This window comes from Micropterus dolomieu, linkage group LG20 (genome assembly GCF_021292245.1).
Source record: "Micropterus dolomieu isolate WLL.071019.BEF.003 ecotype Adirondacks linkage group LG20, ASM2129224v1, whole genome shotgun sequence".
Classification (NCBI taxonomy): Eukaryota; Metazoa; Chordata; class Actinopteri; order Centrarchiformes; family Centrarchidae; genus Micropterus; species Micropterus dolomieu.
Genome location: NC_060169.1, coordinates 32,415,972 through 32,431,854, shown reverse-complemented (window position 1 = coordinate 32,431,854; position 15,883 = coordinate 32,415,972). Strand labels below are relative to the sequence as shown.

The following is a 15,883-nucleotide window of genomic DNA, read 5'->3' as shown; positions in this document are numbered from 1 at the left end:
TATGTTTATTTCTAATGCTCTTATACAGTGAATTACTTTCTAAAATGTTCTAAAAGAGTGTTTGAATCTCACTGTCGCCTCATGGTTTTTCTCCCATTTAGGATTCCAGTGTGTCGCAAGGCACTGAGTTTACCTGTCAACATGCGCATCCCTCACTCTAACGCTTTCATTGACCTCAACAAGGACTTCACCGCTGGTGAGTCAGTTATGTTTAAGCAACGTCTAACCATGAGAAACAAATGTAACATGCTTTGGTTTTTTAGAGCACACAGCATACTCTTCAGGGAAGCTGTGCACAACAATCAAATCACATCTATGTATTTTCACATGTATTTTGTAAAACCCTTATTAAAACTGACAAAACCTTTTAGTTTGTTATCGGCAGATTTCAAGTGTTCTTGTAACCTGCTAAACCAGTTTTTGTCTGCTGTTTCTCTCACTGTTGTACTAAAAGGGCCTTCCTGCTCTAGGACATATAACAAATTATGCCGAAAACATCTTGGAATCAAACCAGAATTCCTTCTTAATTTCTATCCAAGTGTTTCCTTTCATTGCCTCACGCTTGAACTCTGGACACAATTCTTAAATTAATAATTGGAAGTCCAGCTCTCTGTTTAGCTGTACAAATTTCTGACATTACTGATAGGCCAAAACTCTTTTAAAACAAAGAGTTTTCTGTATTAGGACAGCAGGCCGAGTGAGTGAGTATAAAAGGCCATCCTATAATGGAAGGACAAGGTTTAAGTGACTGTGGTAGCAAGCATCTTCCCTACTAAAACGTCCTCATCAAGTTATTACAAAGCCTACTGCTGGGCTAATATGTAAATGCTCTCTATATGTGCCTTTCTAGTCTTTGCGACCACTTGAAGCACTTTTTAACTGCATTCACACACATAGAGTGGTGGAACAGCCACCAGGTATCTTGCCCAAGGACACTTCACCATGCCGGAGGAGGGGAGGGGATTGAACCGCCAATCTTTTGATTAACTGGTAACCCCCTCTACTTCCTTGAGCCATAGCCGCCCCTAATACAGTCACATAGTCTGTATGGCGCCTCTGTGTACGTTGCACCTCACATTCTTGACTGCACATTGTGCCATTGATTCATTACAACTGAGACCTAAATCCCCACCACCTTCTTTTATTGTGCAGTTTGTTCCTCCACTGTGGGCTTTCAGTGTTCCCCTACATGGATCAATAACTGTTATTAATGTGTTTGGAGAATTAAGTTCCGGATTGAGATACAAGACACAAAAATGGAACAAAGAACAACCAGTGGTAAAATGACAAATCCTATGGGGTATCAGCGCTTTGGGAGGCTGGGAGGCTGAAAATTCTGCACATTTAATTACATGAGACCGACATGGCTGTAGCGCAAGTGGTACTTTTTGATCATACAGGTCTCCTCTCAAAAGGTATACACCAGAAAGTCCCAAATGTAATCTGCAATGTCGTACTAACGTACAAATTGAAGCTATAACACTATTGAAGAAAAGCATATGTTTCCTCATTTTACTCCATACAGTTTTTGCCTGAATGTTTGATATTCATTTCAGATTTATAACTTATCCTATCAGTTCTGAAACTGAAATGTGCTCCTTTCCACACTCATGGCATCTCACACATCACAGACTTGCCTCAGTATTCACACACTAGTTTCATAGCTAACAGATAATGCTTTATCTGAGGTGAACATCAGGAAGCATCAAACATTGCTGCATCAAAGTAAGAGGACCTTATGGGTCGACTAACCAGTTGCATAGCTCTTTTTTCTACTCTACAGGATCCATAACCTGAACTTTTAAGAACCTGTCAGGCTTTGGTTCTGGGTTCCGCTTGTGTGTTATACAAAGCAGAGCATTTTGGATATGTGTCAGTGAAAAGGTGACTTTGCTTTGGATACCAGGACAAGCGTAATTTTTATGCACTTATGTTTGGTAGGCGAGTGCACTTCACTTGTGGTACAGACAATAATGGGAAAAGTGGCACTAATAATGATTGGTCACGATGATGGTCACAATTACATCTAATGACTTTTCAAAGTCATTATCATTAAATGAATAGAGGAGAGTTGGCGCAGTAGTGAACGAGACCGTTACCAGACCAGCTCCCACCCCAGCCCTCCAGAGCTGGCTGCAAATCATTTCTAAGCTCTCATTTCTTAGAGAAAATAATCTAGCGAGACAGCGGTTGGTCCTTCTGCCCCACTGCTTTAGTGGAAAAGATAGTACAGGTGCAGTAGAAACAAACGCAGGTTGTGTGACAATGGCTACATTGTGCCTGGTTTATACATTCTCACCAGACCAATGCAACAAAAATCTCAGAGGATGCACAAGTGGTGTCGTTGTAAACTTGATATTCACCGGAATTGCTTCCTGAAGTACATTCCACAAAGTTTCTCCTGAGGGGACTCCAGGAACCAGACAAGAGACCAAAACATATATTTAATGCCACCAATTTTCAAGTTGACTAAGAGAGAATGAAATTTTCTTTGCCAGTGAATGGAGAAATCGCTGCGTTCTTGTTTTACAGCATCTCACTCAGGTCCTTCTGCCCACAAAGTGTAGCGCTGTCACTTAGACTTATGGGAGGATTTTTTTTTTCTCTGGAAACTAATCCTTGTGTTTAAGGTAATCGGAGAGGATTTAGTCATGTCATACTCACTGCAGGTATCTTTTTGCGCTGTGTGGTTTTATTCCCAGGGCTGTCACAGTTTAACCGGAGCAGATTTTAATTCATATTTAATCTGTTTAGGGATTAGAATAAAGTCAATAAACTTCTACTTTTTGTGGCAGACTTAAAGAAATACTGGTAGCAATTTTGGGCGTTTTGGTTTTAGTACAGATTGACTTTTGTATGGGCATCAATGGTTTTTACTGCTCTATCAAGTACTCTACAACAGATCAGTCAGAGCGATGGTCTGCATGTCAGCCTGTCTTGAAAGGCTCTGCACGCTTCCTTTCCCCTACACACAAACGCACAAGGACAGTGATCATTAAATCCTTGTGACTTCTTAAGTGCGTTCAGCTGCGTTTAGTTTGGTGTGGGTGAATGTGCTGCAGGAACAACAGAGCCTGAGGAGGAGAACCGGGGGAGGGGTGGCACACCCTGCTGTGCATCTTTGGATGTCAGACTCTTTGGCTGTCACCATCTGTGGGGACATGCAGATGGAGGGAGAGAGAGAAAAAAGGAAAGAAGGCAGGAAGTGACAGAGAAATAAAGCCAAGTCGGAGAGGATGAGTGGTCGGATTAATGATTTGAAAAGAAAAGGATGGTAGGAAAGATGAGGGCGGAGGGGGGTGAGCAAGGCGGTGGGTGAGTCTTCAGCATGGCTCAGCACGCTGTCTGCTGTGACCACCTGCTCCTCTAAGCGTTACCGGCTGGAGCATCACAGTGTGGCTTAAGCAGGGAGAAAGTGAGTTTTAAAGATAGTCTGGGTCCTGCTAGTCAAGTACAGTTGGAGGCTTTTCTACTGCCATTCATGTTCGTGAAGATTCGTATTGTCTTCATGGTATTTAGATAGTGTTAGCCATACAGTAGTTAATAAGGTTTCTAATATCATGACCACAGCCTAAAAAAATGTGGGTATATTAATATTGGAAATACTCCTTAAAATAAGACCATACAACCCAACATTACTGCGAACTACAGCTTCCAAATGACTTCAGTCAACACCTTACTCTCAGTGTTGAGTTACTGTGGGCAATTTGCACTTGAAAATGCAAATTGGATAAATGGGGGGGAAAAAAGGAGAGTTTTTTAAATCACACAGAGGTCTTATAAGGGATCTGGCAGATACTGGGGGCCACAACGTTTCTGTGTAATGATAAAGTTCAGGTTCAAGTTTTTTTTGGTCCTTTGGCTAATGGGGAATTACAAGTCTAAGTGTGGACCGTCTTGCTGAGTGTTGTCTATAATGACTGTACAGGGAAGGGCCCTGGCTGCATCTGCTAATCACAAGTTAATCACAGGCCAAAGTGAAGTTACACGGGAGAACACTAGATGACAAAACAAATTGAGACTAGTAATAAATTATTATATATATATATATATATAATAATTTATAATAATTTATAATGGAAAATACCATTAAATGGTGGGACACCTTCCTTCTCATCATTTTGAGCAAAGGTCCCCATTCTCACCTAGCACTTCAGTAATACAGTGCAGTATTTTGTTAGTGTGGTCCAAAGAGGATGAGAGCTGTTTCAAGGCCATGTCACGACTCCAATCTCAATCCAGTGTCATAGCTGTAAACAGTCCCATGATAGTGTATTGTCTGACCTCACTGCATCAGCACTTACAGCGAGGATAAAAAAAAAAAAAGAAGTCTGGAATTGTTTCCTGGCCGGTGTCAAGGACTCATTTAGCCCGCTTATTGGACTCTCTAGCCAACCAGCCTGGCGCGACGTACTGCATGTGGCTCATAATCTCTTTTGTTTCTAACGTCCTCCTCCAGCCAGTGACTCTAAACGCGACACATTCATAACAGCTTTGTGTTTGTGCTCTTTTGTTTTCCGGTTATTCTGTGTCTGTCCTTTACACAATAAGGGATATCAGGTCTCTTCAAGGAAGTTTTTTTTTCAGCTCATTGTATGACTTTTGTCATCAAATGTCATCATTTTGTTTCAATAATACTTACACAGTGTCAGTAGTCGAGAGTGTAAGGAAAGACAGGACGATGAATGGATAAAATATCAAAAGTTTAGGAGACTGTGGTTTGTAGCCCTTCGCATGGATCCACTGGCATTTTCCTCTATAAAAGTAAAACACATCTTCATCATTTTGGCCCAGTTACCCAAAGCTTAACAGTTAGCCTAGCATGGAGAAACAGGGCTGCCATGGAAAAAGTTTTATGTACAGTATATTGCTGTCTTTGCACCACAAAAGCAAATATATCATTAAGCAATGAGCTGGCTTTGTAGATGTAGTTTTTCTGTTTTGGTTCCATCTCAGCGCAGTGACAACTAATTAGCAGGAAAGCGGCTTTTGCGGGACAGCCCTGAGGTTCAGATTCATACAATAGATGGCTGAGGTGAGCAGTTGCTTCAATGGCCCTCAAAGCCTCTGTAATCATGAAAGCCAAATGACCACAGGAGGTGTTCTTATCATTTGAATTGGGAGTATTCACCAATATTAGATCTGTGTCCAATACAGGATCTTGGTAACCTGCTGGGGCCATATCGCAGCATATAAATTCAGAAAGAGCACCGCTAGGCAGGAAGCATGAGAAGAACTCTCTTGAAGGAAAAGGTAGTAATTGCAAAATAATTATAGATGGCATTTTGGGAAAAACATGCACAAAGACAGCAATACTGGCAAAATGATTCATTGCTAGGCAACGGGCATGGTAATGCTCAGTGCAGCATCCAATTAAACCAGCTCTGTGTTGAAGTGGCTTGTTGATTGTCTGACTAATAATGTGGTGATGGGGTGGGGGAGCAGAACAGATTTGCCACCTAACAAGGTTGGCCAAGAAGAAGAATTGATTATACAGGGATTAAGTTTACATTTGGATGACAGAGTGAGACATTTTTAATAGTCATTTTGGTAATTGGGGCACCATCACAGCGAGAGACATTCACCCACTGAGGAAGGATATCGCAGGAATTTTAAATGATAGTAATGGCAGTTCCTTTCTGTAGTAGTAATAATAATAATAATAGTAGTAATGATGATAATAATAATAACAGATGATGATGATGATGATGCTTTATTGCGTCCCTACTCTTGTCTTTCTCTCTGCGTAGACATTGAGTTTACAGCATATGTTTCTGTTCCTTTTATCCAATAATCCAAAGGGACCTCTCATATACAGTACAAGCCTAGTTCAGAGATAAATTGAATGATATGCTGCCATCAAAATCAGTACTACAACCAACAGGCTCATAAATAAAGCCCTGTCAGACAGACACTCTGATTCATTGCCCCAAAACATTCATGGGTTGATGCAATGAGGCTCTGGATCAAATAAAAGTATTACATACTTATGCAGCAGCCTCCTAAAAGAAACAAAGATATGTCAAAGATAGCGTCTGTGTTGTGTGATTAACTATATTAACCCAAAATTATTGCAGAGAAAATCTCAGGCTATTAAGTGTCTGATTTGTGCAAGTCCTTTGGCCATGTTTTTGAAAGCCTGACAAACTGACAATAATGAGCCAGCATTTTTGGAAAGTTAAGTTTCCGCACACAAATTTAGCCACTTGGGCCAGCATTTCTCAGTGGTGGAAAAATAGCTTGTGTAGTGTGGATAGAAGGCCAAAACAAAACCATAATTAGTTGTGTTTTCAGTGTACACATTCCCCTACCGAAACAGAAAGGAACATATCCCAGGGCTAAACCCTCAGCAGCCTCAGCCACATGTACCTTACATCTTCATTAACAAATCTGTTGCATTCACTGCTACATTTTAAATTTCCCTGTTTTTATAGAGATTTGGAGGAAGCTCATAGGCTTGTTAGGAGCGGCTGTTGCAATGCACTAGCCCTTTGAGGTGTGTCTTTTGTAGCATCTCCGCCTCCAGGAATGCTGGCGCAGCGTCAAGTGGGCAAAAAAGATACTGTGTTTATTTTGGTATGCACAGGTGTTTTTGCTGATAAATGAATGATAGGGATAAATGAGGCAGAGCATTTCCTCTCTGATAGGCACAGCACTGTAAACGTAGCCTAATGTTATCTCCCCATGTTCTGTCCCAAAATAAATTCCCTCGTTTAGAAGAAAACTACATGTGAGTTGCTTCTGTTTAATTTACAGCAACCTGCACCAAGGTATTTGTAAAAACAAATAATGTCTGATCTTGAACAAAAAAAAAAAAAAAATCAATAGATAGCAATGCCGTTCTGTCTGTTGGGCGGTCCACCATTAGGATGGATTGCCATGACATTTTGTACACATTCATAGATAAAGCCTACTGACTTTGGTAATCATTGACAATCATGACATTTCCTCTAACACAACCAGTAAGTTGTAATGTTCATGGATTGGCTCAAAACTTTCTACAGACAGAAATACTTCCCAGAAGATGTAATCCAACACTTCAGTTTCTTCAAGTATCTGCAAAACTAATACCGTTCTTATCAGACTCAGCTCTTCGGTCAGTGATTAGAAATTTGTGGCATGCTAAAACACTAAAATAGGATGGAGAACATTAGCCTTGTTTCTGACTAATGTCAAGCAAACTTTAGGAAAACTTTGTAAATGTTGCAAATTAGGCGCGTTTCCATCAACTGGAGCAAATAAACTAGGCTACACAAAGTGTAGTTTCGTCGGAAGGTGACGTTCCCCACAGCTGTAATAAACCAGCAGTAGAGTTTGCAAACCAGAAACAAAACTGTGGACCACGGATCTGAGAAAAATGGAGAGATGTCTTCAGGAATAGGTTCTTATTCCTGAATTGGTGAGCAACTGTACTTTAATGTCAGCTAGTTCTGGCCATGTTTCATGTTGTCCGGAGACAAAGACAAAGAAACAGCTGTTCAGTCATGTGAGTTAAATGTTCATACGTCAGAAATGTTGCCGTTTCCATCAACCTTTTCAAATGCTATACTTCAAAATGCGCATAAAAATACGTTGATGAAAACTAATGTAAGCACGTTAGCATTCTGATGTTAGCATTTAACTCAAAGCACTACTGTGCATAAGTATAGCTTTATAGCACCACAAACATGGCTCAATGTAGGGGACGCACACAGTGTCGCACCGGGGGAACTGTTATTTTAATTTTAATTCCTCAACTGCACTGGTTTGGTATCTTGGTGACTTGCTTTGCACCCCAGTGGGAGGAGAGGGTAGAGCGATAGAGGGTGTGGCAGTGCAATCTTGGTGCCAATAATGAGCGAATCTCCCGTGGTCCGCCACCTGCCTCCTCAGAGCAGGTTGACTGATCACCATACCCGTATTCCATAATATTTTGGTCTCTGTATTTGGGAATGGCACACCCATATGAACCTCTCTAAAATAACACAAACCAACTTTTTCATTCTGTTGTGGCATCAATGCCAGCCAGGCAGAAGAAAGATTAATGAGTGATTTTTAACAGCTCTGTAATCCACGACAGTTAGTGGTCTTCAATATCCTCTGATGACTTTTGTGCACTGTCGAGCCAAAATTACGCATGGCTGATCCACTGGTTACATTTTGTGCAAGAAGCGCCTGACTTTTGCACAGAAACCTCCGTGCTTATCTGTATATCAAACATGTTGCTATAATTCATACAAAAACATGTTCGTATGAATCAGCAGTTGAGTTGGAGAAGGACGCATTGACAACAGTTCTGTGACTCCTGTATGGCAGCGTTGCATGATTCAAAGTTTAAAAAAAATAATTTTCTATTTTAGACTGGCCCTTCATGTAGGCCTTCATTTCAGCCTCTCTCTGAAACAAGATGTAGATGCTCCTGTCTCTTTAAGGCCCCCCTCTCAAAGCCCACTGTCTTCAGATTGGCCAAGACCTGAAGCATGTTACCAGGCTGTTGTTGCTGTTGAGCATACAGACAGCCTGAGTGTACACCGACTGAGCGTAGCTGTGCATATATGGAATACCAGCTCCGATAAGCTCCGTGTGTCGTCAAACGGAGCCATTAGTAGAAAAAGCTGTTGAAAGCAGCATTCAGAATCGGAGGAAATCTGAGGTTTTGGCTCACAGGGATTTCTTTTAAATAACTTTACCTCATTATTTGAAGCTTTGGCCATATTTAACATGAACATCCAACTTTGTAACATTGTAGATAAGTCATAAAATATGGAAAAGCATAATAGGTCTCTTTTAAAGTGAATGAAAGTAGTGAATGTGATCTGTTTGTCACAGCATCTAGTACACCCACATATAATGTATTCTTTCTGATCCCGCCCCATATCCATGTGAAACTTGAACCTAAGATGTTGGCTTCACATAGTTTCATACACCTTAGGCCCACAGAACACCAGGACGTGCCATTTGTATGGGTTTTTTTTTTTCTGAAGGCACAAACATGGTTGGCTTGATAAGCGCTGTCATCGCAGTCTGCATTATTTCAGGTTTATATCTGTACTTTCTGATGCAAGGCCAAGTGAGTTTTTTACAACAATCTTAATATGTGATGTGCCCTCTGTAAATGTAATTGGTTTACACAAATAGACACACATACAGTAGACAAATCAAGTGTGTTCAGTGCTAATGCTATGCTCGTCAGTCTTGATGTTGCACACACCACTGATGAGCACACACAAACACACTCGTTCCAGTCCGTGGAATGAGCTTTACTATGCTTGTTACAGTAGTTCCGTGAGCAGTTTCTATTTACACATACGCACATGTGCGGCATAAAGAAATTGAGCAAAATAGGATGGAAAATGTGTGTGTATGAGAGGGTTTGGCCATAATCCTCCCTATAGCTACGGCACCTACGTTGTTCCCTGTAATGGTTTTAGAAGATTATTTCTTCCGGGAATAGCATTGCTCCATTCTGCACTGGTGTGTGTTGCCATGTTTGTGAATGAGCCGTTTTGATAGATCGGGGTGGAAGTCACACAGTGTGGAGTAGGGCTACATATTGGCTTAGAGACGGATTTATTCTGCAGAGCTTTTCACTTTGTTCCTGGCCTGGATTCTGCATTTTATCGTGTGTGTGTGTGTGTGTGTGTGTGTGTGTGTACATTTGGTGTGGTGGTTATGTGAGGGAGGCTTTTGGGTTTGTTAATGTGACTGTGTGCACATCAGAACTAACATCAGGTTGTAACATACAGTTTATTGATGTTCATGTGTGTGTTTGTGTATTAGTGCAATGTGCAAATGAGCATGTCTGAGCTAAGATCAGTGTGTAAGCAGTGTCTACTGGTGCACATTTGTGTGGTTGTGGTATGGTGATTTTATAATTACAGATACCGTCACTATGACCCACCCCTATGGCAACTACTATTAAGCCACCGATGATGAAGCCTCTGAGAAAAAAATCTCTGAAAGAGAAAAGAATATCTGAATAGAATATTTCAACCCTCTCAGCCGCTGTCAGACATTTGAGGGGGACAAAATTTAATATTTCACTGCATTAACAAGCAAAGTGTATGGCACAGCTTAACCTGGCTGTTCTTTCTCAGCCGACAAGGTGGCAGTACAAATGTAGTTTTTAAAAGGTTTTCTTCTGCTCCTCCTTTTGACACTATAGTAAATCGTCTTCGTGGGCTTTGGGCAAGTTTGGAAAAGCTTGTTTCACAGTTCGATGGTTCCTTGCTAGCAGAGGGACAGGGCCACATATCAATGGAGAGTGGCCAGTGAAGATTTGGCTTCAACCTCACACAGACTCCTTTCACACCTCCTAAAAGGGACAATGACATTGAGCATTTTGCTATAAATTCAGAGAAATGTACTAAAAAGCTTGTCCAGTCATGTCATCAGCAATACAGAGAATATTGTAAATGTGTTCACTTAATTCAGCCCTGTCATGGCCTTTTTGGCTGACTTAGAACTACACCCATTTAAGCATCTTGTCATAGGTTGGTTTGTTTTAGAATTGTTCGGTTGTACTGATTACTTTTAGGCTGTGCGTAGACTGCTGTCCAGTTATGTTATATTATTGAGCCTGTGGTCTTTGCAGCCTGAGGCTTTCAGGCAGACACCTTCAAGCTATTCCTGTATCGCTGTGAAAGGGTAAAGGTTAGCAGCTTTTTGCTGTCGGTTCCCAACAGCTGCGGGGTGACCTTCCTGAGGATCTCAGCCTGACAGAATCAGGATCGTACTTTTGCTCTTCTTGAAACTTAAAATATGATAGTGATTCTTTCAGGCTGAGTCACATTAATGGAAGTTTTTGTACTGCAGCTCATAAGATCTGGCTTTGCTTGTTTCAGTAAACAGAAGATTTTGGGCTAATGATCTGACTTTGTCCAATTCGTATCGCTTTGTATGCTGTCAATAGATTGGACTTGATGGTCTGCATATTTTTTTAGACTAACCTTATCGACTTGCGTCTCTCTGCTCCCTCCATGCTGAGAGTGAGCCAGGCAACCCCTCGCATGTCTGTTGGAGGCATAGTATCTGTTTCACTGGTGACGGCTGTGACATTTCCCTCAGAATGCCAAGGGCCCTCCCTCTGTCCAGCTGAAGCATGGATCAGTTCGGGGGTTAAAGGCAGGGGGAACAAATTGATGCAAACAGATGAACACAGAGGGCTTGACTGATAGGCTGCAGGATAGCTTTATAGCAGGACTATGGACAAATATACACAAGGCACACAAACACAGAAGCGAGGAAGAGCAGGCGCATACACTTTGCGCTTTCATCCTTCTCATTCTGCCTGGTTACTGTCAGCCTCATTCAAACACCATCACACACGCATAACAACTCAAATGCAAACAGCACACAAAGTGGACATTTGTCCCTTAACCCCGATTTACAGAGCAATGAGATCAGTCGGCATGCCGGCCTTCCTTGAGCCCATCTCTCCAGCAGCCCCCAGGGGATTGAGCACACAACTGTGTGTCTGACGACTATGCACATGTTTGTGCATTTATATGTATTTATATGTATGTGTGTCTCTTTGACAGCCAACAGGGGATAGGAGTCACAGTTTGTTTGCTGAGTAACAGGCTAACAAATAACCTGCTTGGGGGCATTAGAGACCTGAAGAAAAGAGAGGCTTAGCGCTGTCTGTCTTTTTCTTTTTTATCACTTCATCTGTGTGTGTGTCTCTATCTCATCTTTTTCCTCTTTCCTACTCTGCACTCATCCTTTCATTCAAATTTTTTTTTTCAAAATGTAAACTTCAGTTGCCCCATTAACACATGCACAGATGCACATAACCCTAATGTCTTGGAGCATGGTGAAGATGAGTGAGGTGACAGTAGACATGCACAAACACACATAGCATATCAGACACTAATGTAGCAGTCGCGGTGCTGGCTGTCAGATCCACTTTGCTCTGCAGCCTGGATAAACCACCACTAGTGCTGCTGCAAGGCCTTTTACAGGTACAAGGAGGGGGTTGTAATGATTCTGCTGTTGCTGTTGGTGCCTCTGATAGCCCCTCCAGACTAAAGAAAGCATGGACAGGGTTTGGAGTGTGAAGGAGAAAAAGTCTCAGGGAAAAAGAAGAGAGAGATGGAGGTTTAAAATGGAGTTGTTTTCTTATATTGTAATGAACTTTCTCTCATCAGTTTTTCCATCATCAATGTTCTGCATTTTCAAAATGAATAGGCTCTGAGGGGGGGGGGAGTACATTATTCGTTTATTCACCTGTACAGTATGTTATGTATGATATCCGATAGTTAAAACGTTTCAACATTCCTCAGAATGTAAAGACAGATAAGCGGTATGAAAACCTTCCAGCTGTGTTTTCCTCTGTCGTTGTTGCTGCAGCGGTCTGTGTGACGGCGGGAGCAGAGGGCTCTGTGAGCGGGCGGCTGACTGGTCTCACACGCTCCTCCCGCGGGTTGGCACAGGCATCACCCGCAGCCAATTGCAGAGCTCCTCAACTCTGACAATATTCAAGCACATTTTTGTTCGGCCATCGCTTCTCGTAAAACTGTCAATATTCGAAATCTACACAGCTGATTTCTCACCTCAAAACTTCTCAGAAGTGGATTTAGTGATGAAATTCCATACGAAACTGTAAAACTTTCTGTTGCTGGCCTCTGTCTGGTGCACGCAATGATGATGCGGTGAATTGTGAATATTCTCTCTGACCAATCAGCAGTCTGTCTGTTTTCACGTTACATTTTAGTTTCCCTCAGCTTGCTTGGAACCTCAACGGAGGTGAGGTGATAACAAAAAAAGTACCTGGAAGCAGGTACAGGTACAACATTTCTACAATGGAAACCCAAACAAAGGAGAGTCGAGCCAAAGGGCCTCCGCTCAGACTAGCTTGGTTGCCAGGGGCGATCGCTCTTTTTCAGCAGTTGGCCCCAAACTGTGGAATGACTTACCTCCTCACATTAAAGTGGCGCCCAACCTCCACACCTTTAAATCTTGTTTAAAAACATTATTTTTTTTTTCCTGGCTTTGAATTCACCATGAGGGCTGCTGTGGTCTTCGTTGTCGCTGTCAGTGTTGGTGTTATTTGTTTTGTTTTTATTTATATGATCTCTGTAAAGCACTTTGGTAACCTTGTTGTCTTTTAAATTATGCTAAATAAATAAAGTGGATTGGATTGGTTTGAGGGCGTGCCTGACCCCGCTAGCCGCTTGGCAAGCTTTATGACGCGTTTTCATTGTGACATCACAAGTAAAGGAAGTGAAGCGCTGGACCACAAACGAGCTGTTTTCAGGCAGTTCAGAGCAGAGCTTTCTGTGGGAGATGGGAACTCCCTTTGGGCTGGACTTTGGGCTTTTTCACTTTGCAAACCTATTACATGCACAAAAAAGAGAGATAACTCAATAAAGGAGAGGGGAAAAAGCCAAAAAGCAGAATACCACCTCTTGAAAAACAATTGACCAAAGTGCTGAACAGGGTCAATGTCAAATACATAAATAACATTTACAAAAATTACTACATCTAAAGTGAATCTCTGGGAAACAAAACAACAACACTTTAAAACATCAGAAAGTACATTAACGAAGGTTAAAAGCTGCTGCCAAAAGGTGCGTCTTAAGCAGCGATTTAAACGTTTGTAGGGTCTGTGCAGCTTTAATATGCACGGGGAGGCTGTTCCATAGGATGGGAGCGCCCACTGCAAAGGCTCTATCGCCCTTATTTTTAAGCTTTGATCTGGGGACATCCAAGAGCAGCTGATTTGTTGACCCCAGTGTTCTAACTGGAGAATGGTGGCGTAAGAGATCAGCCGGATAAGGTGGCACCAAACCATTTAGGGCCTTAAAAACAAGCAATAAAATCTTAAAATCTATCCTATAACGGACAGGTAGCCAGTGGAGGGTGGCCAAGACGGGCGTAATGTGTTCCCTTCTTTTTGTTTTAGTTAAAAGGCGAGCAGCTAAGTTTTGGACTAACTGGAGGCAATTTTAAAGATTTCTGATTTAGGCCCATGTATAATGATAATAATCCAGCTGAGCCATGGATGACTTTTTCAAGGTCTTTTGGAGGAAGATAGGCCTTTTATTTTAGCTAGAAGTCTTAACTGGAAGAAGTTGGTCTTGATGACTTCATTGATTTGCTTATTGAAAGTTAATGTCGTGTCAAAAATAACACCAAGATTTTTAATAGAGGATCGATTTTGGGAGACAAAGGGGCCCAAAGTGCCAAGAGGGTCACCCAGTATGTCTAAACGTCCATATGTTATGATCTGTGTTTTATCTTCATTCAGAGTGAGGAAGTTTAACTCCATCCAGGTTTTTACCTGTTTTAAGCAGTCTAACAATGGCGGCACAGAATCTTTAGTTATGGATTTCATAGGCAAGTAAATTTGGACATCATCATCAAAACAGTGAGATGAGATGTTATGTTTCTGGAAAATGGAACCCAGTGGCAACATATACAGTGAAAAGAGGATGGGGCCCAGAATAGAGCCTTGAGTCGCAGCTGACGAAGAGTGTTCAGCTAAATGAACAGAGAAGCTCCTATCAGTCAGGTATGACTGAAACCATTTCAAGACAGTACCTTTGATACCTACACAGTGTTGAAGGCGAGATAAAACGATTGTGCGATTCACAGTGTCAAAGGCGGCAGTCAGGTCTAGAAGCACCAGAACAGTAGAGTGACCTAAATCCACTGTTAAAAGGAGATCATTAAAAACCCTTAAAAGCGTTGTTTCTGTACTATGACGTGGTTTAAAGCCAGACTGAAACTTCTCTTGGATGCCATGGTTGTCGAGGAATGTTTGTAGTTTGTTCAGGACTATTTTATAACACTTTTGAGGGAAAGGGTAGTTTGGAAATAGGCCTGACGTTAGAGAGAACATCAGGATCCAGATTAGATTTTTTGATAAGAGGCTGCACTACAGCATGTTTAAAAGCAGCTGGGACACACCCTGTGCTAAGACATGTATTTATTAAAATACGAATGCTGGACCCAACAGTATTAAAAACGTCATTGAAAAGACAAGAGGGAAGGATATCTGAGGGACAATTTGTACGCTGCAGACTCTGAACTATCTTAGATAGTGAGCAGAGTGATACAGGCTCAAACTGCTTAAAGACAGCTGAGTATGTAGGAGGAACTGAAGGGTCTATGGCAGAGGAGGTTGGTAAAGATCTAAGCACACAAATCTTTCCAAGAAAAATGTTTTAAAATCTTCGCATAATGTAAGATGTAAGACCTGGAGCTGATCTTCTTTCCATTTCCTTTCAGCTTATCTACAAGTACGCCTAAGAGAGCGGGTTGGGTTATTTAGCCATGGTTCTGAGGATGGCTTTGGGAGTTTAATTCTAAAAGGAGCAACAGAGTCCAGGATATCAGTGCAGGTGGAGCCAAAGGAGGAAATGAGCTCCTCAGCACTGAGACCATTGAGAGGGTTGATCGCACGCTGACGACGAGTAGGATGACAAGCTGTGATCCTGGAGCAGGGCATGGTAGCAGAGAACAGAACAGACAGGTGATCGGATATACCGGTGTTACAGATTTCCTTGATATGGACACAGAGACCGCGCGACAGTACAAGGTCCGATGTGTGACTTTTTTTTATGTGTTATGATTGGTTAAGATTGAATGAGTCAGTAAGATTCATAAAATCTTTGGCTAAAGGATTGTTTTCACAGCATACATGAATATTAAAATCACCAACAATAAGGAGACGATCATATTTTAACATAGATACTGCCAGAAACTCTGCAAAGTCAGTTATAAAATCCTTGTTGAACTTTGGAGGGCAATATACAGCCGCGCACAACACAAGAAAAGGATGGTTGAACTCGAAAAGTTGCAGTTCGAAGCAACATTGGACATTAGGTAGGCTTTGGATCTCACCAGTACACCTCGTTTCTCCGTCTTCTAAGACGTTTCTTATGGGAACACTAAGGCT

The 15,883-nt window shown here is 41.7% G+C and overlaps 1 protein-coding gene across 1 annotated transcript in view; it reads left to right on the top strand.

The window, feature by feature from the left end:
- The window catches only part of itfg1 (integrin alpha FG-GAP repeat containing 1), a 171,127-nt gene that overhangs the window by 2,795 nt on the left and 152,449 nt on the right, over positions 1-15,883 (top strand). Inside the window, exon 6 of the mRNA XM_046032525.1 lies at positions 102-196. Within this exon, the coding sequence (XP_045888481.1) occupies positions 102-196 (95 nt within the window). The remainder of the gene's footprint in view (positions 1-101; positions 197-15,883) is intronic.